Source organism: Lissotriton vulgaris, chromosome 3_1, assembly GCF_964263255.1.
Source record: "Lissotriton vulgaris chromosome 3_1, aLisVul1.2, whole genome shotgun sequence".
Lineage (NCBI taxonomy): Eukaryota > Metazoa > Chordata > Amphibia > Caudata > Salamandridae > Lissotriton > Lissotriton vulgaris.
Window position 1 is genome coordinate 281,365,008 of NC_141689.1, and position 25,383 is coordinate 281,390,390.

The following is a 25,383-nucleotide window of genomic DNA, read 5'->3' on the forward strand; positions in this document are numbered from 1 at the left end:
TTTTGGTCAAAATGTTTGTCTCTTACTATTTTTCTTTTGTGATAGTGTAAGTATAGACACAGGGTGCAGCGGGCGATTTACATAGAATGTATTATTGTAGCGAGAGCTTCCAAACAGCCAGTATTCCATTGGGGGTCCTAAAAACCAGATTACAGCAACCAGAGAATCTGAGAGGCGCTGAAACAGGTAATTACATCACAGTTATTTTTTTTTGTCTCACACATAATTATAGATTGTACACATTTATATCAAAATACAGATATTTACAGTTTGAGGCAAAATTAGATGGAACAATCTTCCAAAAACTATATTTTTTATATCTGATGATGCATCAAGGATTACAACCCAAGGGGGGGCGTGGCTAGACACATGGCCGAGTAGGACGTGAGCTCCACAGCTCCGGCTATCGGCAGTGATCCGATGACTATATAGGGGACCCTGATAAAGGCGTCTTACAGCTTCTTAAAGGTTCCTGCATCCCGTGTCTATAGATAGGTGCCTGCCGGGATTGTGGGCGCTCCGCTCTTGCAGTGGAAACTGCAACGGATTTGGAGAGCAGACGCGCGGCCTAAAATAGCACAGGCTCCGTGTCTCTGAAGCCGGCGCTGCGGACCAGACCCGGCAAAAGACACAATCTGCAGCTGCTTGGAGTGCGACCGCCCGCTCGCTGGACCGGGCTGGTGAGGGCTGCAGGGGAGTAACGCGACCTCGACAAAGTCGGACGGGGACGGCGAGACTCCGCCTTCGGCCCCAAGGCTCAAGTGAGGAGACTCAAAACTTACAGCGTAGTAAGGTCTATGTTGCTAGAGCTCCTAAACTGAAATAATCAGTCACTGTAATAATTATTGTCACAATTTAAGATCGTTGAAAAGACCTCAAGTAGCTACCACACTAGCCCTGAGGAGATCAAACAATTCAAAAATGACAATTTTGTTCACCAACTGAAATTCAGAAGAAAGAATAATGAAAAGCAACACAAGAATTATATTTCAAAGAAACTTATTATTTGTATCTTCAAATCAAATTCATATTTTACAAGGTAACATAATCAAATTAATTGTAGGTAAATCTTAGGAATAAGGAAACGAAAAAATCATTCCATAAATACACAAGATAAACAATCCAGTCTATATACTAAATGAAAGAATGACTCCTTGTTGGAATAACCAGTAAGTCAGATGTCGAATGTAGACATGGACTGGTGTGTCGACGTTTCGGTCTTATGTGGTTTTATCCAAAGACCATCATCAGGACGGAGAGTTTAGTGCAGTATGGATGACCCCTTAGGGATTCATAAACATGTCCCTTAGATGGCATTCAATCAAAGATACCAAGCCAGGTTGTATTTCACGATACTTAAAACCGGAAACGTTCTTTATGAATCGAGATTCGAACTAAACCGGAAGCAAGCAGCCGCATGGGTCGGGTCAAAGGTGAATTTGATTTGAAGATACAAATAATAAGTTTCTTTGAAATAAATAATTCTTGTGTTGCTTTTCATTATTCTTTCTTCTGAATTTCATTTGGTGAACAGAATTGTCATTTTTGAATTGTTTGATCTCCTCAGGGCTAGTGTGGTAGCTACTTGAGGTCTTTTCAACGATCTTAAATTGTGACAATAATTATTACAGTGACTGATTATTTCAGTTTAGGAGCTCTAGCAACATAGACCTTACTACGCTGTAAGTTTTGAATCTCAAAATAAAATCCTTGCTAGTACCTTTCTGAATACATATTGTTTGCCCGAGCCCGCAAGGGTATATTGGGTCACCCACCCCTTCTAACAAGTGAGGAGACAGTGGCGAGGGTCTACGTGAGTGCCGGGGCTCGGCGTTGCAGAGCAGGACCCCGCTGTGCGCTACTGGGAGGTCCCCGACCAGGGGTATGCGGACGCGAGGCGGCGCTTGCTGAGTGCAGCTGTGGGCCAGAGACGGAAAGGGCCTGGTGCGGTGCGGCCCTCCTGGAGTGCAGCCTTCGAGCGGTGGGCGCCCTGAGAGTGACGGCGGCCCGGCAGGGCAGAAGAGCCGGCGGCGTTGAGGCATCTGGTAGGCTGGAGGTGAGCTTCCCTCTGGGATCCTCCCGCTGCAGGCCTGTGGACCCTGGGGACCGTCTTGAGGAAATCACTGGATTGGGACCTCCCTTCCCCCATCTGCATTGCGACAGGGACCGCTGAGGTCCGAAACCGGCATGGCCCTATGCGTGCAGGTCCTTGATGGATGAGGTTGGCGGAAGTCCGCACATCGCATGTCCTGCAGCCCAAGGACTCTAGACCCATTGTACACGGCATCGCCCGGGCCGGGAGGCTGGTGGAGACACTCCCTCTTATTGAGGGTACCGCAACCCTGCCTTTGAGGAGAACAACTAGGGAGCTCAGTGGAGGTCATGGAGGGCGAGTGGTGCCCAGAGTGCTGGCCAGAAATAGATATTGAATGGAGGAGTGGTGGTAAGGCCTCCCCCCATCCCCGGAAGTAGGCACGTGAAAGCCAGATAGCGCGGAAGAAGTCCTGGTTGACGGCACTGGACGGGGGCTGGGTCGAGCCACACAAGCCTGGGAACTAGCGCCTGAGTCCCAACTGACTGAGAGGTGAGGAGTGCTGCGACGCGAGGGTGGATGACGGCGAGAACACCGAGGATTCCGCGGAATTGCGGCTCGGAGGTCAGAAAGCCAGGCGAGGGAACAACAGTAGCGCTGCCTACGATGGGCAAGAAAACACTAGATCCCAATCCCCCCAAACAGGGCACCTTAGACAGGTATGCCATGGTCCCGCCGGCGGCGGCAGCGGAACCGAGTGGGGCGAGTTCGGACATGGCCCTTCTAATGAGTGCGATACAGGCGTCCCGCAAGGCCCTCGAGAACAAGATCGGAGAGGTGGGGACGGAGGTGATGCTCCTGCGACAAGATCTCCACAACCTGCCTGAACGGATGACGAACACAGAGACCAGAATAGGGGAGGCGGAAGACATTGTGCAGGACTTGAAGAAAGACCTAGTGGCTCCCCGAGCTTCTCATAAGCAGCTTCTCTGGAAGGTGGACGATGCGGAAAACAGAGCGAGACGTAACAACCTCCGCTTTGTAGGCTTTAGAGAAGGAATTGAGGGACCAATTATGTCGGAGTTTCTCCACTCATGGCTGTTTAGCACATTCCCAAAGGACAAATTCTCCACTTGCTTTATATTTGAGAGGGCACACAGAGCACTGATGGAGAGATCTCCGGTCGGGGAGCGACCGAGGCCAGTCATTGCTCGCTTCTTAAACTTCCTAGACCAAGATATGATCCTGCGGGAGGCAAGGAAACTGGGCGACATCCAGCACGAAAATGGGCGTATAATCATCTTCCCGGACTACAGCCAAGAGGTACAAAAGCAGCGACGATCCTTTGATTCAGTGAAAGCCAAGTTGAGAGCACTTCGAATACAATACATGCTGTTATTCCCTGCAAAGCTGAAGGTGATCTACAAGGAGTGTTGTAAATGAATCTGGGACCCTAGTGTAATTTTCCCGATTTATGCCCTTATATAGGTATACTTTATCATATACTTATATAGGCATAGAAATCACTACCATAATTGGCCTGTGCCTTGCAGCCCAAATACGGCATGGCTACTTCCACTAAGTTCCGAGAATCAACAACGATTTGTTGGAAAAACCTGCCTTCAGCAGCTAGGGACTTCCCCCTGCTCCAAGAACTCCTGGCATTTTCCAAGAAATTAGCCTTTGAGTGACATTATTAAGTCCAAACATGCGTCAAACTCTGCATCTTCAAGGTATAAATATGCCTAGGTTTACCCAGACAAACACAAGGTGGTTTGGAGCAGATCGACTATCTACTTGCCTGCAGCAGCAAGTGCCGAAGGAAGCCGACCCTCCAGCTGACGCACTGCGAGACTCTGTTTTTTCTCCTGCCGAGAAATCCAGCTCCAGTGTTTCCGGGCTACCCTTGCGGGTATCTGGGAAATCGAGTCCTGAGAGAGAGATACAAAACCTCCTTCAATCTAAAACCAAGGTACGGAGCTGATTAGACCTCTTAGAGAATTCTTGGAATAGATTCCTGGCAGAGAACTACTAAACTTAGGCTACTCCTCACTTACTTCATCCCTCGTACTAGACTTAGGTTAGGTACACCGGGGTAGGCGTATTTTAGAAGCACCAGTTGAGTACTTTTAGTCATTATTTATTTCTGTATGTATTTTATACATTTTATGCACTTTTATGACTTAGAAACCATATCATGCTTTTACAGTACTACTTTATAATACTGTGTGTATTATATGCCTTGTACTTTATAACCAGTATTACGATTGTAGCAGTTCATTTCCAATGCTTGAGAAAGAAGACTGTTCAATAAATACTTTTATTGAAAACGCCCGTCTCTCTATTTCTATGCATCTCTGGTGAAACGAAGCATGCACGATTGACTGAGTAAAATATTTGTCTATTGTTTCTGCAACTCTAGAGATTGATTTCTTATTCTTGGGAAACAAAGTTCTCATGTTTATGTGGTTGTCAGAAACTAATCCCTTCTTGTGAATTCGAGAAAGTTTCTAGTGACCTCTGAGCTATCTGGCACTCACTATTAAGTTTAATATATTCGGTAGAGACCTAGTAGACCTCAGTCCTATGTCTAAACTACAGTATATATTATTTCAATGCGCAGAGCCTATTGGGAATATAGGAACTACACTACAGGAGAAGGCCTACTTTTTACAATCCCCAGAGGAGGCTTGGCAATGGTTGAATGAGCGCCCACCTATGGGGCGGCAGCAGACCGGGGAACGGAGACCGATGGAGCGGGATCACCCGGGGGGAAGCACTCGAGGATCACCACGCTGAGACTGCTCTATTAATTGAATCGTCACAGCTGGATATACTGTTCGTGACTGAAACGTGGGCCACGAAAGACTGTGGCATGGAACTGGGCTGGGCTTGCCCGCCAGGCTATTTGATAAGGCATACTCCCCGCACCTCGGACAGGGGTGGTGGGGTAGGCTACATCTTCAGAGACTCTATCTCCTTGACCGAATTGGTGGTTACGGAGGTAGCAGGGTTTGAGCTTATGGGCTTTTCCATCGTGGCTCAGGGAGGTACTTTAGTAGCAGGTCTTCTATGCTACAGACCGCCCTCTCTGCCCACGACAGCCCTTCAATCTCTGATTGATTTGATCTACGACCTTTTCAACTCGCATACCAATTTTCTAGTACTGGGTGACTTCAACCTGTGGCCTTCTGGCCCCCATGACCTGGCCTTTCGAGAACTGTGTCAAGCCTGTAGCAATATCCAACTTGCTCAACTGGTCCAGGTACCCACCCATGATAGGGGACACATACTAGACTTGGTATTTGCTGATAAGAACTTAGTTGTGGTAGATAAGGTCGAGGCTCAGGGTTGGACCGATCATTCACTGATTGTTTTGTCCCTCCTCATGCCTACCCCATGGAGACCCAATAAACCGGCCGGCAGGAAGTTGAATCGGCAATGGAATCGTCTCCTTAGGGAGCCGATTCGACCCACACTGCTACCGGGAACCTTTCAGATGGAGGAGAACGTGGACAAGAGCTATGCTTCTCTCTGCCGGCATATTGTATCATCTCTTGATGACCTGGCCCCTTTGCGTAAGGTGAGAGACAGGCCCAGAGGCCTAAATGCCTGGTTCAGCGAAGAGCTTGGGCACTTTAAACTTCGCTGCAAACAGGCGGAGCGTACATGGAGGAGAGGATATAGGGAGCAGGACAAGGCGGCTTATAAAGCAGCCCTGCACGAATACAAGGCCCAGTTAAGAATCGCAAAAGCTAAGTTTTTGGAAGACACTTTGGCGAAGGCCTCTAACAAATCTCAGACCCTGTTCAGATTGGTTAAGACTTTGTCTGACCCGCCTTGCACGGCGTCTACTATCCCGGCCTCGCAGGCACTGTGCGACTCGCTGGCCCTTGCATTTGAGGAGAAAATCAGGACCATCCTGACTGGACTCCAAAAGTTCTGAACAATCTGTAACATCTGCAGTCTCTTTTTTGGACCCTTCTGACAACCTGGGCTCCAAATGGGCACCTAGCAAGGAAGGTATGCCTCAGTTGTCCAGCTTTCCTGTTCCCTCGTTAGAGGAATTTGTTATCCTGGCAAGTAGTGTATCGTCCGGATCACCGCTGGATCCAATGCCTCATAAGATCTGGAAGGCTTTTCAAGATGAGCTTTTCCCTCCGTTGCACTCCATCTGCTGTCAATCATTGACCACAGCGTCAGTCCCAGACAGCTGGAAGATGGCTATTGTAACAACTTTGTTGAAAAAGGCTTCTCTGGACCCTCTCTGTTCGGCTAATTACAGGCCAATTTCGCTATTACCATTTGCGATAAAAATTCTCGAGAGATGGGTCACAAGAGCCTTATCCAACTTCCTGGAAACAAATCTCTGTCTGGATGCTGCACAATTTGGCTTCAGGCCAGCGCACGGCACCGAGACTGCCTTGGTCACCGTGTTGGATGATCTGCGAACGCGAGTCGACAAGGGCAAGTCTGCATTTTTGGTGCTACTTGACATGTCGGCCGCGTTCGACACGGTGGACCATGAAGTACTACTTGGCCGTCTTCGGAGTGCAGGAGTGAGCGGTCTGGCCCTAGACTGGCTCACTTCCTATTTGGATAACCGACAACAAGCCGTGGCATTACCACCATTTCGATCAGCCACTAGGCAGGTGAAACAGGGAGTCCCTCAAGGATCGGCAATTAGTCCGATCCTGTTTAATATATATCTCCGCCCCTTGATAGCACTGATAAAGTCATTCGGCATATTTGTTGTCAACTATGCCGATGACACTCAGTTGATTTTTTCATTTGAGGGATCAGAGACCATTTCAAGGGATGCCTTTCACCGTTGTATGGCAGCCACAGCAGCATGGTTGCGAGCTAATGCGTTGCAATTCAATGGGTCAAAAACAGAGGTACTCTACTGCTCCTTGGACCGAACTCCCTGTACACTACCGGCCGATTTTTGGCCAGTGTCCATCCCGGGCTCGGTGGAGGCGGCAGAGTCAGCTCGCAACCTGGGAGTTCTATTCGAACCCAATTTGCAGCTTGATGCCTCCGTAAACAAGACGGCAGCAACGTGTATGGGTTTGCTCCGTGCTCTACGGAAAATCTTGCCACTTCTCCCACGGGGCTCCAGAGCTGAGGTAGTGCGTAGTTCCATTCTCAGTAGGATCGACTACTGCAACGCACTACTTCTGGGTGCCCCGAAGATTCTGGTCCTAAAGCTCCAAAGGATCCAGAATATGGCCGCCAAATTGGCCTTGTCTCGACCGCGGTCCGCCTCTTCATCGGCAGCTTTGGCCGATTTGCATTGGCTCCCAGTCCAGCAGAGAATTGCGTTTAAAGCTCTCTGCCTTGTCTTTAGGGCCCTGCATGGACTGGGACCAATACCTCTTCAGAATCTCTTCCTCTGGTATCAGGCAGCCAGACCTCTAAGATCGTCTTCGGCGTTCCTGGTAAAAATCCCTAAAATCAACAGAATGAGAATGGGTGGTCGCGCTTTTAGTTTTACGGCTGCCACGCTGTGGAATACTCTCCCTCTGGCATTGAGGAGTTGCCCTGATCTGCTTACTTTTAAAAAGGACCTTAAAACTTACTTGTTCCCCAGAGTAATGTAGCTTATGTAACAGATGTATGGATAGGTCTCAGCGCCAGGATACCCTTTGGGTGACAGCTGCGCTCAATAAGCAATAAAATACAAAAATACATACAAAGCCACATCGGAGGACGAAGATGAGCCCGAGGACACCACATCGGAAGGAGAGGACTTTGAAGGGCGCTCGATGCATCCCCTAGTGGCGGCCATAAAAGACATGGAGCAGGGACATAGGCAGGACACTCAGACCTCGCAGGGGGAACCACAGGACTCTAACTCGTGAGAAAAGTTCCAGAGGGGTCGACCTGTTGCGGACAATGTAGCCGAGAGCACGCAAGTTGTTGACCCCACCCCACCCCTTTTTTTTTCACTGCTTTCCTTTTATAACTGTCGATTTTGATAGTAGTGGATTGCTTTTTATTGTTCTGTTGTTTATTTGGTTGTATGTTGGTGGTTTTTGATCTTGCACAGCTATCCCAAAGAGGGGTGACGCAGGCAGGTTTTGTAGAGGGGAAGATAGAGGGTGGGCGACAGACCTCCTTCACCTGAACAGCTGCATCTCTGTCACTAGGATGGCGATGGGTCTGGACGGAAGAGGGGGTGGGTGGGGGATGTTTCTGGGGTGCATCAGTTGGGGAAGGTTGGGGGGGCAGAGGGATCTTGACTGGGAAGAATTTGGGGTTCTGGTTATCCTTTTTAAGCATGTTGCAGACGGGATGGTTCATTGCATCCGTAGGCCCTCTACTGGGAACCCGCCGAGACATGTCCTGACCCAGTTTGATGTCTTCTGAGGAGGTAGGTGACCCCGAGGTTGGGGCGCGAGAGTGTGGACAAATCAAAATTCTTACTTGGAATGTAAACAGCCTGGGCACTAAGATAAAAAGGGGGCTGGTCATGGCCCTAGTCAAAAGGATGGCTCCCGACATAGTGCTACTGCAGGAGATGCATCTACAGGGAACAGGATGCGGTTTCTTGGCTAGAGGGGCGTACAAGGTTATGGCCCACTCGGGTTACACGACAGGCTCCAGAGGGGTGGCCATACTTGTTAGGATGTCCGCCCTTTCTTAGTTACTGACACCTGGACGAATCCGTAAGGTACTTATGTCGATGTGACAGGGACATGGAGACACCAGAAGCTGACGGTGGTCTCAGTATATGCACCCCCTAGACTACAGGCCAGAACCCTCGAACGGGTGACGGATATTATCTTAAACACACCGGACTCCCTGCACATGGTGGGTGAAGACTTCAATGATGTGGTTCACCCCTCGATGGATAGGTCCGGGGAACGGCTAAACCCCTCGGTACAGTCCTCCCTGGCACGTTTTTGTGACATGGTAGGGCTGACGGACACTTGGAGATGGCTCCATCCAGAGACTAGGATGTACTCTCATTTCTCAGGGGCACATAAGGTGTATTGCAGATTGGATTATGTCTTCCTACCTCGCCCGGTGCTGGATGTGGCGAGCCGGGCAGAATTCCTAGCACGTGACATCTCGGACCACTCGCCGCTGATGGTGACGTTCGGCATGAAAATAGGGACGAAAACTGGACGGTGGAGTCTGGCATCATGGGATCTACAGGAACTGTTGCGGGGATTTAGGGCGGACGTGAAGGTCTACCTGGCAGATAATTTGGACTCCGTTCAGTCGGGGGTGACGATATGGGAGGCCCTGAAGGCGGTACTCCACGATAGAATACAAAACAGGATAGCTGAGGACAGGAGGAGGTGGCAGGGGGAGCTCGGGCCCTTGAGACACGCATAATGGACCTTGAAAGACACATGTGCTGAATGGAGGAGTACCTGCTCTACGTCGTATGCTGGATGCCCAGCAGCAGTACAAGGACTTGCCGAATAATGAGGCCACGACACAGGCGCAGGTGACATTACATAGATTGTACAATATTGGGGACAAGTCTGGGAGACTGTTGGAATGGTTGAGTCGCAGGGAACAAGAGGAGAGATGGGTAGACCGGGTGGTGGGTGCGGATGGCCGTCATCGTAGAACAGACGCGGCGATAGTGCAGACATTTGCAGATTACTATGAGCAATTCTATAGGGATAAGGACCTAGGCTCGGTGGCTGAGATCAATCAGTATCTAGAGGGTGTTGAGACCCCCAGCCTAGAAGAGGTGGAAAGAGAAAGCTTGGAGGCAGAGATTACCACAGGAGAGGTGCGGGCAGCAATTGCCAAACTGCGCCCGGGGAAATCGCCGGGCCCTAATGGGTTTCCGGCGGAATTCTTTAAAAAAACGGCGGACCTCCTTAACACCCATATGCTGGCATTATTCAACGGGGCAATGGAGAAAGGGATGCTTCCACCGGACCTCCGTATGGCCACTATAGTACCTATATATAAGCAGGGCAAGCCGCCAGGGGAATGCGCGTCGTACCATCCCATATCACTGTTGAATTTGGAGACAAAGCTCTTAGCGACAATCCTGGCCCTTCGTCTAAGACCGGTAATTACAGGCCTGAATTATCTGGATCAGACTGGTTTCTTGCCAGACAGGGCGACTAGGCATAACCTGCGGAGGACACACAACTGGTTGATGGAGGTATGTGCGCGCGAGGAGCCCCATGTCTTTCTCTCCCTAGACGCTGAGAAAGCGTTTGACGTGGTACACTGGCCCTTTTTAGACAGCGTATTAATAAAGTTTGGGTTTGGCCCGAAGTTTCGGAGGTGGATCACGCTTCTCTATACAGACCCACGGGCGAGGGTTAAGGTCAATGGGTTGCTTTCTGAGGACTTTCCCATAAGGAGGGGGACCCGCCAGGGTTGCCCCCTGTTCCCGCTACTGTTCACCCTCACCATTGAAATAGTAGCATGCGAAGTGCGGCAAGATAGACCGATAACTGGTTTTGGATTCCAACAAGTAGAAGGGTATGATGATAAAATATCTCGTTACGCGGATGACATTCTGCTCAATGTTACCTCTCCGGAGGTCTCGATACTGCGTCTGTTCTCCCTACTGAACCCTTATCGGTCGCGTTCTGGATATACCATTAATTAGCACAAATCGGTCCTGTACAACCCTGGGGAGGGAAGCGTAGGGCCGGCATTACCTGAGGCATTACGGGTGACGACTGAAGGGTTTTTATATTTAGGAATCTACATAACGACTAATAGTTCCGTCTCGTACAAAAAAAACATACAACGAGTTCTTCTTAATTTTAAAGAGGATGCAAGCCGATGGAAGACCCTCCCACTTAAAATGTTAGGACGGGTGGCGATGTATAAAATGATCACTCTGCCGAGGTTCTTATATGCACTGCAAAACTAATACTTTCCCCTTTCACATCAGGTTTTTACAGAGATGAATGAGGGACTTAGAGAATTGCTTTGGCTAGGGAAACAGTCAAGGATAGCAATGGAGACACTACAGAGAAACCAATACAATGGAGGGATTTCCCTCCTCAACATTGAGGCATACTATTGGGCGCAACATCTTGCTCCGATCTGCCGGGGCTCTGGATACACGCCCCGGCAGATCACCCCACGTATAGACTGGAAAGGGAAAAATTGGGCCGTCATACATGCTTACATTACATATATGGAGGGAAAGGGAAAACTGCACTACTACCAGCGACTAGGGTGACCGTAGACATATGGGATAGGGCGACACGACGGATCGGCTGTCGGCACAAACCGTCGGCACAAACCCCGATTTGGCAGTGCGCATGGTTGAGAGAATTACATAAGCTGAAAGGCTTCAAACGGTGGGACGATATAGGCATCTCCGGGTTGCGTGACCTTCAGAGGCGGGGAGCCCTGATGTCCTTCCAGGACTTGAGGTTAGAATATGGTTTGCACCGCTCTCAATTTTTTAAATATGCGCAACTGCGGCATGCGTGGCAGGCGGAGGGGGCGCTTTCGGAGCCATTACCGGAATATGCTCCGCTGGAGGGCCGCCTGCTGCAGGAGCAGGTGCAAGCCAAGTTAGTTTCACTGACCTATAAAACTCTTCTCAACAACATGCCGGAAGGCCTAATGAAAATGAAAACTGTGTGGGAGTCGAACCTAGGGGAGATGGACACGCTTGACTGGGAGGCAGCACTGATGCATCCTAGGGAGGGGGCCATAAAATCTCGTCTCCGACTTATTCAACTCAAAATTTTACACAGAGTCTATTATGACTGACACCGTTTACAACGGATGGGGCGGGCTGCTGACCCTAGTTGCCTGAGGTGTGGTCATGTCGAGGGTGACTTCTATCACACCATCTGGGAATGTGGGGTCCTCCAAAGTTACTGGGCTAGAATACTGAGAGAACTTGGAGAAATACTCGAAGTGACCATACCGCTGGAGCCTAAACTCATCTAATTGGGGATAACGAACGAGGTAGCCCTGACTCGACCTGATCTCATTTTTTTTACATTAGCATTAGTGGTGGCCAAGAGGGATTTGGCGAAGGAATGGGGAGCCCCAAATCCACCGAGGGTTGCGGACTGGAGGAAGGGTATGGAGATATATATGGCGGCTGAAAGAGTTACTTATAAAGCGAGAGGCTGCCCGAAGAAGTTCCGTAGAGTGTGGGGGAAATGGAGACGCTTCTATGGCCTGGATGAGGGGCTTTGAAGGAGTAGGGTGGGCTCCTCTGGATGTTTTACTGTACACAAGAAGGACCCGGGGGCAGCAACTTACCGGGATGGAGGGTGGGATTTTCAATATAGATGCATTGCTTTGTTTAGTGGTATGCGGGGATAGGTGGGATGCGGGTGGAAGGAGGGTAGGAGGTGATGACTATTTGGATGTGACATGCTCGTTATGTTTTTGTTTTCCTTTTGGTTTGGAAATGCAGATAAAATACAAATTAAAAAAAGGATTACAACCCAAGACTTTGGTTGAAAATTAAGTAGCTAAGCAAATAGACAGTCTGGCTCAGTTACTTTATTTACTACTATTTTTATGAGATGAGAATACTGCCCATGGCCCACCTTCCTCTGGCACTGTGTGTCCCTTAAACACACAAAAGATAGTGGGAGGACTGCTTGCAATTTGCACTGACAGTCGCTCAGGGTAGCAATCACATCCATTGTTGTTTTGCCCACCATGCCATCTCAGTTTGGACCCAGCCATATGCAAATCACGCTTGACACTGCTACTGTAGAACAGTCCGGCCTGAAGTGCCGAGCCAGGTCCTTCCTGAATCGGATTGTACGCAACCAAAGACCATTTTCACCATGATTGGGATTCTGTGCACAGTGAGCAAAGGACCTATGTCGGGGCATACCATTTCCACCTGAGGCATTATATCGAATGCACAGATGGTGATGGGAAGATTGCTTGCAATAAATGTAACCACTGACATGGTCTGTCATTCAGAAGACAGGGTAAGACTCTTACCACATCTTACTTTTCTACCGGTATCCTCTCACTACTACTCCTTCCTACTTTAAGCTGTTTCCAGTGTTACCGGTAATATACTGTTCTGCCATCAAACTGCTCAATGCCGTGCCTTATCAGTCTCTGTTCCGGGTGCTTCCACTCTGTTGCTTCTTGCTTTTCCCTTCTCACCTCCATCCACATGATCAACTGTTTCATTTTCAGGCTCTGCCCTTGCTATAAAACTTCCCTGTGCCACTATTAACTCCTCCGTTTCATAAACACTCTCTCTTACTGCACACTCTGTTCTCCCCCCATTCCTTTCCTCACATGTATTATTTCTCACAACTCCTGCCTGATTCTTCCCTGTTATTAAATAATTGAAAGGAATAGAGTGATTAGACCAATCTTCCTTAGGTTGGTTTCCCCCAAACGTTTTGCCTACATACCTCCTCTTTTGCTGATTCTTTTTTTTTCAGTACGACCCAGAGCACTGTATCACTGCTGACCAGTGCTTAAGTGCATGTGCTTCTCCCCTGAATATGGTAACATTGGCGTATACACAATTGGCATATTTAGTTTACTTGTAAGTCCCTTGAAAAGTGTTATGCCATATACATAAGGCCTGTAACCTAAATGCTATTGGTGGGGCTGCAGCAATAATTCTACCACCCACGCAGGTAGCCTTTGAAACTTGTCTGCCATTGAACGGCCTGTGTGTCCAATTTACTGCTACTTCGACTTGGCATGCCTTAAACCAGTGGCGGCTGGTCTATAGGGGGGGGGCGCAAGGTTGGAGACCTCCCATCAACAGCAGGCACAAGGAGAGAAAAGCATTTCCAGCCTCCAGAAATGCAAACGGATGAACCAACAGATTTGTCAGTTCTTTCATTTCTGTGCAGGTGTCAACGGAAGTGCACAGAGGAGCAAACCTATGTATGATTAAGCTCCATGTATTGCGCATGTGTGAAGAGCGCTTTTTATTTCAGCCCTCTTAACTCATTTGCAACCCATATACTGCGTATGCTCTTTGCAGTGCAGCTTGTCTGTGAATCGATGCATGCACGGACTGTGAGGCAAAATCACCCCAGGCCGATCAGGAGTTCGAATGGAGCAGGAGTGAAAAGAGGGTTAACACTTGGCTCTAACTTGATTCCTGATAGGTCTGTGATCAGCACGTTCCTGGCGCTGCATTTGAAAGACCAAATGGAGCCATTCAAGACGTGCAGAAACGCACAGGTAAGTAAACTATGGAAAGGAATCCTTCCAGAGCAGAATTCCAGTATAACGGGCACATCACCTACTGAGATCAAAACTGCCTTAAAATGAAGCCTGACACAATTGCCAATGTTGCCTACAGTAAGGATTCATTTGAAAACGTTTCTTATAACTTTTCACCATACTTGACAATAGCGCTTTTGTACACGTTTTATAAACTTATTCTGTACTCATTGTTTTGTCTTTGTTTGCTTTAATTGCTGAATTTGGAAAAAAAACACTCCAATGTGTGGCAAAGGAAAGGGGTTTTAGGTCATGAGGGCCAGAGCTTGAAAACTAGAGTGAAAGTCAATTTAGCAATGTATTTCAAAATAAATCAGCTGCAATGAAATCGGCATCAAGCGCATATTTGACAGTAAATCTGTTCCAGATTACCTAACTGGTCACAACGAGGCTGCATTTCAAACTATTTTACAGGGTTAAGACACCTGATGCAGAAGTCTATGTCCGCCCTGCAATTTTGAGGGAATTGTACTGGAAATGATGACTCTAGTGATTAACACAGCTCTGGGAGAGTTATTTGTTTTGCCCATTCACAGTTTTAACTCCTAAAGTAGTATAGAGGATTAATGTGCCTGTGGTAAGGCGCACTATGTAAAATGCACATCACAGAATATTTAGCTAGGTGAGTGGGCAACTGCTTCTGACACTGAGGTCATTTTGTTACTTCCAGTTCTTAATTTGAACCATTCTAATATTGTACAGTGATCTATTTACTTGTATGAAGGTGCTGCATGCAAACTGTAAGTGATGGGTTTACATCCTTATTTTTTCTCAATCTGTTGATATTCTAAGATTGCACAGTAGAGTTCCTTTGAGAAGTGATAAAGTCTTGTTAGTATAGACAATAACAATCAACTATGTTACGTTTTATATTCTAACTTTATGTCCCTCCCAGTCATTAACTCTTCACATATAACGTCTAGAAGTTTGGATGATATGTGATTCCTACATCTTGTAAGACTCAATGTCTTGTGTAACATTTCCTGTACATTTACACACTTGTATACTTTATTGTGCCTCTCTGTGTGATGAAAGCACTCTGACACCCTACACTTTGATGAGTATTGCTATAAAAGTATTACATAGAAAAATGTAGTAGATGACAGTTAAATCAATATACCACAATTTAAAAATAAATGTTTTCAGTGTTAGAACTCCCTGCCAATTCCCACTGTGAGTCAGCCTTGCTCCCTTCGCTCACTCCTTTTTATAATATAAAGTGATATATTTTTGCAACACCACTTTCAAAGTTCACCAGGCACCAGTGTCTTAAACTCCCCTTTTATTGCACATAAGTCGCCCTTAAAGTAGGCTCTATTTAGCCCATAGGGCAGGGTGAAGTGTAAATAAAAGGTAGGACATGTCCTTTTAAGTTTTGCATATCCTGATAGTAATGACAAACACCCAAAGTCGTTTTTCCCTGCTTTGAGCCCTACTCCTCTTATGGGCTAGCTTTGGGAATTCCCTAATACACCTTTAAGCTATAATTCCTGACTAGAAAAGAGTAGCTGCTTCATGTTTCATATCTTTGGAATGGAATGATAAATCAACTTTACTGGTAGATTGGATTTAACATTACTGTTTTAGAAATGCCAGTTTTAGAAAGTGGACATTTCTCTGCTCTTACTGCTCTGCGTGCCTTGCAGCCTGTCCTCATTACACACCTGGGGTGGGTGTCAGCTGCACTTTGTGCATTTCCTCTAGACCAGGGGTCTCCAAACCGGTCCTGGAGGGCCAGATCCATGCCAGATTTTTTAAAATAACTACATGTATCTAAATGGGGATATCCAAATAATCTGGCATGGATCCGGCCCTCCAGGAACGGTTTGGAGACCCCTGCTCTAGACCGCCACAAACACAGGAAGGGTAGGTGTGTTTGAGTACTCATCTGCATTTTGATAGCTATTTCTGGGCAGGAAGAGAGCGGGAGCCGAGACTTACTCCTGAATAGGTAATGACCTGTTTCCCACACAAAGGGCTGATTACCCTCTACTTGTAGTTTGGAGCCATTGCTGGGAAGATAGGACCTGTGTGCACTTCAAAGACCCTTCTTTGAAGTCACCATACTTCAAAGCCACAACTGGGTATAAGTACTGGGTCACTGACCCTACCAAGGCGGTACACTTCTGGACTTGTGAAGAACTCTGCTAAGAAGGACTGCTTTGCTGCAAAAAGGACTGCCAGTCTGTGGGATTGCGCTTCTGGAAAAACTGTGTTTCTGCTCTAATGTGCTGCCTTTTGCCTGCTTCTTGCTACCCTCTGCCCTGCTGAGGAAAAGGACTCGACCCATCTCACTTGAACCCAGAGTGACTCCAAGGGCTTACTGCCTTGCCCCCTGTTCTGAAGCCTCAGGGCTATCAAAGACTTCTACAACTCTTAAGCTTATTTTTACATCAGCCAAGGTGCACCACAAACAATAGTGTGTCAAAGTATATTTTACAAAGAATCGCAGGCGATGATTTTCTTTTTTGGATTTCCAATCTTTATTCAACAAATGGAGTACCACATAGGCTGTGTGGTACTCCATTTGTTGAATAAAGATTGGAGTTATCTTTTAGTGTGTATTTAGCTTAAACTGACTATAGTGATGGTTCCTGGACAGGGTGTATACCTCTGCCAACCAGAAACCCTATTTCTAACAGCGAACTTGTAACATTTAGATACTTTTGGTTTGATATTCTTGTATGCCACTGTGTCTGATATTATGAAGTAGGGTGCATACACTCCTCTTTTCCATGTGCCAGCAGATGATGGGACAGTGAGGAAAGAAAGAGCTGCAGGGCATTCCTTCATCTGTGTATGTGTGAAAAATCATCAATTCACATTGGTCAAGTTTGTGATTATTCAGTGATATTTGTGGTCGGAGGCCAGTCCCCATTTAACCATTTGTAGCAAGCTAAAGCTCCTCTTGCAGTACGTATGGTTCATGGTTTCCTTCCATTTACAACATTTGTGCAGACGTTTAGGGACTGCCAATATTCTCTTTGATTCTTCTTGCTTTTGTGTGACCGTGTTGTGCTAGTACTTTTGTGGTCAAACAGTTGAGTTCTGACTTTTCGGCTGAGGCCAGGCTTTGCATTGCAGGAGACAGACATTCTTCTTATATTTGCCTTCGTGTGGATTTAGGATTTGCTCAACTGACTCTATCCATATCCTGCTTGAATAATTTACCAAAGGCTAGATTGGCCCCATTAGTTTTCAGTGCAAAACTATGTGGCTTGAAGACTTCCACTGGGCCTGATCAAGGAAGTAAACCTAAATTATCTTCTGTTGATGATGGAATGCCTTTTAATGGGTAAACACTTGCTATACACAATGGTTAGGGTATGTGGACAGACTTATATTTATATCAGCCCCAGTAACATTGAAATGTTTGACCAATACAGTTTCACTACTATAACCGATCAAGCCAATTTTATACACCTAGACTGCAAACTACACCATTCCAACAGTGCTAGCAAGTATCCCAGCCGTCCTAGAAATAATTATGGTAAGCCAGCACAACAGATATGGTAATGAAGTGTAGTAAATTATTCGCAGAATAGTGTACCTTACAGGTTTTTTTTTGGTACTATCCTCCGACCGCGACCATTTAGAAATGTAGATTCCAGTTAAGATTAGTTTATTGGTCTGTTCGGTTGCCAGAACGCCAGATTGAGTCCAGCGATACCTGTGAATCTGCTTTTGGGAAAATGGTCTGCTAGAAGTCTTTGGCTCAACTCTTTAGGATGGTAGTTGTTAGGCGTTCTTTTTTGGTGCTTATAGTCTTATAAAGAGAATTGTGGGTACTTGATGTGCACCCGTCATTTATGCCTTAGATAATATCCTATTCCCTTGCCCAGAAGAACAGCGGTTTTCTATCCAGATGAGAAAAACAGAAGGTAGCTTACTAGAAATTGTAGTTTTCTACAATTTTCTTTGATGAACTGTGATAAGCTTATGATAAAAGTGGCTCATTAGTACACAGATCTAAAAGCGGGTAACATGATGTTACTCAGCTGCAGTTATGCAGGTGCTTGTAATCCGTTCAGTTTGCTCTGTACCAAAGCCAACTACAACCTGATGCTACTCTGTAGATCAGATTGACACTTACATCTGGTTAAATATACATAAGGAGGATCTATATAAGGTGACATGGCATTTAATGTGATTGTTTTTGAGAGATGGTTAGTGAGCCTGAAGAAGGAGAATTAGTAGGTTATGTGGCCTTAGTTAGGAGGGAGAGGTAGGGGGTTCTGTGGTCTTAGTCTGGAGGCAGAGGTAGTGGGTTCTGGGCCTTACTCTGGAGGGAGAGGAAGTGGGGTTTGTTGACTTAGCCTAGAAGGAGCGATAGTGGGTTGGATGACCTAAGTCTGGAGGGAGAGGTAGGGGTTTTGTGGCCCTAGTCTGGAGGGAGAGGTAGTGGGTTCTGTGGCCTATGTCTGGAGGGAGAGCTAGTATATTTTTTTCCCTTAGCCTGGAGGGAGAGCTAGTGGGTTTTGTGGCCTTATCCTGGAGGGAGAGGTAGTGGGTTTTGTGGCCTTAGCCTGGAGTTAGAGCTAGTGGGTTTTGTGGATTTAGCCTGGAGGGAGAGGTAGTGGTTTTTGTGGCCTTAGCCTGGAGGGAGAGGTAGTGGGTTCTGTGACTTTAGTCTGTAGGGAGAGGTATTGTGTCTGTTACGTTAGTAGGGAGAGAGAGGCAGTAGGTCTGTGACACTTATTTTGGAGTGTTAGGTAGTGAGTCTGTGACCTTAGTCTGGAGGGTGAGGTAGTGTGTTCTGTGGCCTTATTCTGGAGGGTGAGGTAGTGGGTTCTGTGGCTTTAATCTGGAGGTTGAGGTTGTGGGTTCCGTGGTCTTCTGCTGCTCCCAGCCTTTAAGGCATTTGTTGGGTGTGCACGATTATAAAGAACATTTTATTAAGATTACTGTCAGCAAATAATGTTTCATTTTTGTTGTGGGAACATTCTGATCTGTATCTGGCAGGGCTTGGGCGTTTTGCCAATTTGCAGTTGATTTTGATTAGAAGAAAATGCTGTTGATTAATGTTTTCTTTTTCAACTGTAATTTGAAAATGGTCTTTATTATTTGTAAATGTACTTTGTTGTCTTTCCAGGCAAGAGTCCAGCATTGCATTTGCTCAGTGGCCAGCGATCACTCAGTGGGACTTCTAAGTCTGCGGGAAAGGAAATGCATCATGTTAGCTTCTCGCCACCTCTTTCCTATCCAAGTTATAAAATGGAGGCCGTCAGATGACTACCTGGTGGTTGGATGTTCAGATGGCTCTGTGTATGTCTGGCAGATGGATACTGGTAAGACTGCCATCCAAAGTAATGAAAAAGAGCTGCAGACAAGTGTGCTTAATGTTGCGTTCATGCATATCCGTAACCTTGGTATAACATCCCATACAGCAGAGACAGCCATAATAATATTTTTAACCACAGAGGAGTTTTCATCCCATGATTTCATGACACCTAGGAACCTATGAAGATAGTTCACTCTCATGGTTTGTTTATACTTTCCTTGATTGCCTTATTGACAGGTCCTAAATGCAGCATAAATGCCCAGTTACAAGTCATGTGAGATTCAAGCTGCACCTTAATAATGACACCCAGCAAGGTAAAAACTGATCTGAGGTTAATGTTCCCATTCATGGAAGATATGACCTATCAGATCTGGCTAGACTGTTCTGTTGAAGCAGGAGCAAGACTGAATAGCATATGGTTTGCAACACACTACATGTTGATGAAAGGAATTCTTAAATGTATGTCACCCATTGGCAATCACTCGGAGCACATCCCAAATCATTGTTTTTCAGATCGAGCCTAGGTAGCGCATGCACTGTCTTTCGAGACATGCTTTATCTGCTCTAGGGGTTTGACCACGCCCATCACTTGTATAAATCCGTGTATAAATCGGTGCTTTTCATAGGTGCATCTGTTTTATTTTTTCCTCCTTGTGATGGTTTGTTCCCTCCCATGGAGACTGCCCCGACTACATGTGGCCTTCCCCTTTCGGACATTTATGTGGTTTGCGGCGCACTATTTTTCTTTATTCACTTGGCTCTTCACACATGCGATCCTTTATCTTGTGGATTAAGCTGTGCGTGTTCAGTTTCCTCCCACCCCCTCTTTCCCCTGTTGCTGCTTCTTCTCTGGCTCTGTGGTTACGCTCTTTAGAGGAGGGGGTTGAGTAGAGCTGGGGCCTCTCTGCACGCTTGTTCAGATAGGTATATGTCTTCTTTGCTGTCTGAGATACCAAGCCGATAACTTCTAAGGCTCAGAGCACTAACAGCGCCGTTATATTTTTTTGTTTAGAAAAACACAGGCACCAGCCTCACTGAGTGCTTTAACAATGGAAGCAGGGAAATTCAGGCCAAAACGTAGCCTGCATTTCCCAGTGGCCGCTCTGCACCTAAAGCTCCATTGCTCCCTCTCGGGATCTAAGGGAACGCTTATTTGTTCTATCTTGCTCCTATCTTTTGTACTACACAGCTCACTCACTTCTATTTATTTACTTTAGCAACATTCTAGTCTTTTTTTGTCAGCGCGGCACACCCTGCTTCGTCTTTTAGCATTTCAAGGAAAACAAGTGGTCCCCAGCATAAACAAAATAATTTTAGCAAAATAATATATAGACCACAATGGGCTGCTATATAGTACAAAAAATCCCTTGTCCAGCCGGGCAGGGAATGTTTATTCAGGTAATGATTTGTCTAGATGTACGAATAAAACAGGTAACCAAAGACTGTTGATTGCAATTTGTGTCAGTGGCCTGCTAGCTCACTTTGTTTGCCTGATATTGTCTGCACTCACTGTCCTCTTTCACTTCCTCCTTCATGTATGGCACAGGACTGTGCCTTACAGTAACCTTGATGTCTTTGGTTACCTGTTTTATTCGTACATCTAGACAAATCATTACCTGAATAAACATTCCCTGCCCGGCTGGACAAGGGATTTTTTGTACTATATAGCAGCCCATTGTGGTCTATATATTATTTTGCAAAAATAATATATAGATATATTGTTTTCCTTGAAATATTTGATACCCATGGTCCCAGGCCATTTATTGGGTTCCCCTTGTTCTCTCAAAAAAAATCGTCTTTTAGCATGGCACCAGCTCGCCTTTGTTTTGTTTTGCGCTACTTGCCTACCTCTATTTATTGTCTTTGGCAACATTTATGTAGCTGTGAGTGGTGGGCGCGGTTCAACTCCCCATCGTGTTTCTGACGGTAACAGGAAACAAAGTTACAAATGCTCCAGGAACTGTGATCGAAAAGTGTGGTAGCCGCAGTATGGATAGGCGTGGCGGAGAGCAGCATAGTGGCCTTAGGCTTAAGACATTGCAGGTATGGGGGGTGTCATCCATTGGCTTACACCAGCAAACGAACAAGGCCAACATTTTATGTATCTTTTAAATAGTGGTTTTGCAAGAAAATTTAATTCAACCAACCCACACACACACACGCAAAGGTTTCCTGTTCAACAAGTCACAATGGTCCTGGGAGATCGGTTCTCGATCCACCTTTTCCACATTTAAGGTTTGTTGGTTTCCTTCCCCTCCATGCATTAATAAATGGTTTGCTCCCTCTCATGCTGGGAGTGGAAAAGTTCATAGGCGCCCGATCTATTTCATTTCATGAAGACTGAAGCACCGACAATGTAAAAGAGTGGCGTTGTTGGCGCAGAAGAATTGGGGGTCTAAGGCAGCGAGTTAATACCACCGCCATCCAGGTGTTCCCTGGGACTTCAAGAGCAGATTTTTTCCGAGATGCTCATAGCGATTTATGCTTTACCCAATTAATACAAACTTTGGCATAGGTCTCGCCTTTGAGACCAAATTGTGTTTAGCCATGTGAATATTGTGTTTACCTATGCGAATGTGGCTTTCGAGACTACTGTCGATTTAATGACATGATTTCACTTTTTTGAACATACAATTCTTTATAATTAAATACGTATTTCATTATTGTTTCCAGCGTGTTTTTGTTTTTCTTTGTGGCACTTTTGTAATTTGTTTTTTCACAATCTCCACTACATTTTCTTTTTAGCGTTGTTTGTCTTTTCAGCGGAGCTTTAATCAAAAGATGTGGCTTTGAAGATCTCCGATGATATTTTATATATTGTTTTTATCAGATGTGTCTCAAGGAAAGATTTTCCTTTTATACAGTTGTTTTTTTAGATGCAAAAGTATTTTTCCTTTGCTTCGTTGATGGGGATATAGTACATTGTTTTCTGCGTTCTTTGCAGCGAACTAACTCTGAGTGAATTTTGCACGTGGCATTTAAGCTGACTCCACTCCATTTTTCAATCCTGAAATTTGCTAATAAGACACAACTCTGTGGGAAGTGCACCAACACACTGGTAAGGCAAGCCTATGCCCATTGAACAGCAGGAAGTGGGAGCACTCCACAATGTGTGGGGTATAATCTGCCACCTCCTATACAATAATGCAGACTCTTAAAAGTAGATATTGTAACACCCAGGAGAATGTGGTGCATGGCTAAACACTTATAAGGCCCCAAAGCGAGACCTATTGGCTATGTCAAAAACTCCTTTGAGTGATAAATTCAGGGTTGTAGCTTGGTCAGTAAGATTGGGGGGGTCTATGAGGTTCAGATTTTCCAGCGATGGCACTGACCTATAATGCTAAAATAGATTTTTGTAAATTCAAAGTACATCCGAGGGTCAATTAAGGTTGGCAATTCAGGACTGTACCATGCTACCATTCATGGTTGATTTCAAGGAATTTACTGCACACTGTATTTTCCCGTGTCAATTTTTGTATGTCGGCGTGTTTCAAATTAGTTTTTAACTTAAAAAAGATACTTGCTCATAGTTGAAACAACAAACAAATACAGTGGTCTGTACAGTGGGAAGGGGACTACAAACACCTATAACAAGAAGAGTACTACAAAAGGCCAATAAACAGAGGGAAAAAACCCTTGCGAGAGATTGGATTCCCATCACTCACCACAGTGATCAGTCTCATCATTTGGGTATCCTTCCTACCATCCACTGTACCTCTTGATCATGGAGGATAATCTAGTGGAATGTATCTCAACCATGTCGTAGAGGAATAAAAAATGAGAAAGCAATAGACTCTCAGTTCATAGTGATCACAGTAAGTAAGTGAAAAAATTATGTGGAGTGCAGATGTGTGAAAGTGATGCTAAAAGAGGATTTAGAAGGGAGAAAAAAAACTTTATTGGGATATCCCTTGTAATCCTCATTAAAAACAGTGCAAAAGCAGCTTACAAAAAACAAATGATGCTTCAAAATCCGGTTGACATGTTTCAGCCTACTGGACTCGTCAAATTTGCTACTGCATTGAAAACCCAGTTTTTAATGCAGTAGCAAAGTTGATTCTAGATAGGTCCTGAAGAAAGCCAAGGACTACGAGTCCAGTTGGTTGAAACATGTCGACCAGATTTTAAAGCAACATTTATTTTTTGCAAGCTGCTTTTGCTCTGTTTTTAATGAGGATTACAAGGCCCTCCTGCTTGACCCAGAGAACTTGGAATATGCATCTGAGATAGGCAGAGCCTCGCAGATCTGCTGCTTGAAACGTAAGAGAGAAGTGGGAGCTTGATTGGCACAACCAGGCCTTGCACTCTGAAGACTGTGCCTGCTGCAGAACCTGAACTACAGCCCTGTGGACCCAATTTGCTTCAAAAGGACTAAAAAGTGGACTCCCTGCAAGCTAAAGGTAACAGCTCACCTGGAACACCACCACCAAGAATCCTCAGCCTGGAGTACTACCAGTGGATATGTAAGTGTTTTGTCCAAGTGGATTGTGGGAACTGAAGTCCCAAACTTTCAAGGACCATCTTTGAGCTTCTGGACCTGGAGTAAGTTTTGGACACTTTGGGATACTTTGAGGAACTTCGGGAAGATGTTCCAGAAGTTTGGAAAAGTTTGGAGCAACTTTGTAAAAAAGCTCCATAAGTGGACCGACTCAACCCAGCCAGCCAAGCCAGCCACCCGCAACTGCGAACCAACCTGCTATCCAGGTTCATCCCGCTGAAAATCTACTGATGTCTGATTTCCAGAGTTTGACCGGGAGTAAGCTGAAACCCAAACCGGCAAACCCTCACCAAAGCCAGCCTGTTGAAGAGCATTGAGGGACCTCTGAAGAAAAAGCTCTGTAAAAGTTTCTAAGTCCAAATGTAGGAAAGGTGACCGGGACCAACTGCGAGAGCCAAGCCGTCCATCTTCAACCCCGAGCCGTCCTGGAGCCCTGGTTCGTCCCACTGGAAAGCTGCGGAGGTTAGACTTCTGCAAGTTTGACCATTTGCTTGTCTTGTGGCAAGCCGGCGAACCTCTAAGGACCCCGGGAAGAAAAGCTCCAGAAAAGTTTCTAAGTCCGAGGGTAAAAACTTTAACTGAGACCTACCACCCGGGGTAACCACACAGGGCTCCATCGCTGTCGACCTGAAACTTTTAATTTGACCCGGTCTAGCGTGACCAGATGTCCCAATAGGCGCTTTAGGTTTCTATGTGCTATATAGTGCTAAATCTTTAAAAATTCATATCTCGTACATTGGATTTTTTCGTTTTGGTGTCATTTTAAAGATAAAAATATGTCCTTTTTTTTATAAATTGGTGAGTTGTGTCTTAATTATTTATTGAATAGGTGTTTTTAAATACTTTACATACCTGTCTTTGAAGTTAAGCCTGTCTGCTCACAGCCAAGCTACCAAGAGTTGAGCATGGGAATAATTTTCCAAGATCTCTACTGAGCCCTATATTGTGTTGGTGGCCTTACTGCCAGAGGTAGATATACAATTAATAGTACTATAAACCAACTTTCCAACACTTGGCCAAATACTAGCACTGCTTTGTGAAAGATGGATAACTTTGCTTTTCCAAGCTTCTTTGAAGAGGTACGGTTCCCGTTTAGTAGTATTCCGAAGCATGGGAGTGGTAGAGCAATAGTTCTAATCCGTCAAGATCTAAATCAGGCCCTCAGCCTCTTTTGCAAAAAGGAGCAATAGAACAAGTGCACTTCATTGAATGGGAAAATGTTATTCCACATGTTTTGTAATCCCCAAAAAATATCTGACATATATCACACATTAGGTTTGTGTTTTTTCTGCAATTTTCGGAGGAAGCAGAATTTCTAGATGGTAAGCATTAGCAAATCCTTCAGAAACTGCAGACTGTAATGCAGCCTGAATTGTTCTA

The 25,383-nt window shown here is 45.8% G+C and overlaps 1 protein-coding gene across 4 annotated transcripts in view; it reads left to right on the forward strand.

The window, feature by feature from the left end:
• Positions 1-25,383, forward strand: part of WDR7 (WD repeat domain 7) — a 1,275,554-nt gene that overhangs the window by 201,601 nt on the left and 1,048,570 nt on the right. For all 4 annotated transcript variants that reach the window (XM_086960437.1, XM_086960439.1, XM_086960436.1 and 1 more), the window contains one exon: positions 19,314-19,509. In XM_086960437.1, coding sequence (XP_086816563.1) covers positions 19,314-19,509 — 196 coding nt within the window. The remainder of the gene's footprint in view (positions 1-19,313; positions 19,510-25,383) is intronic.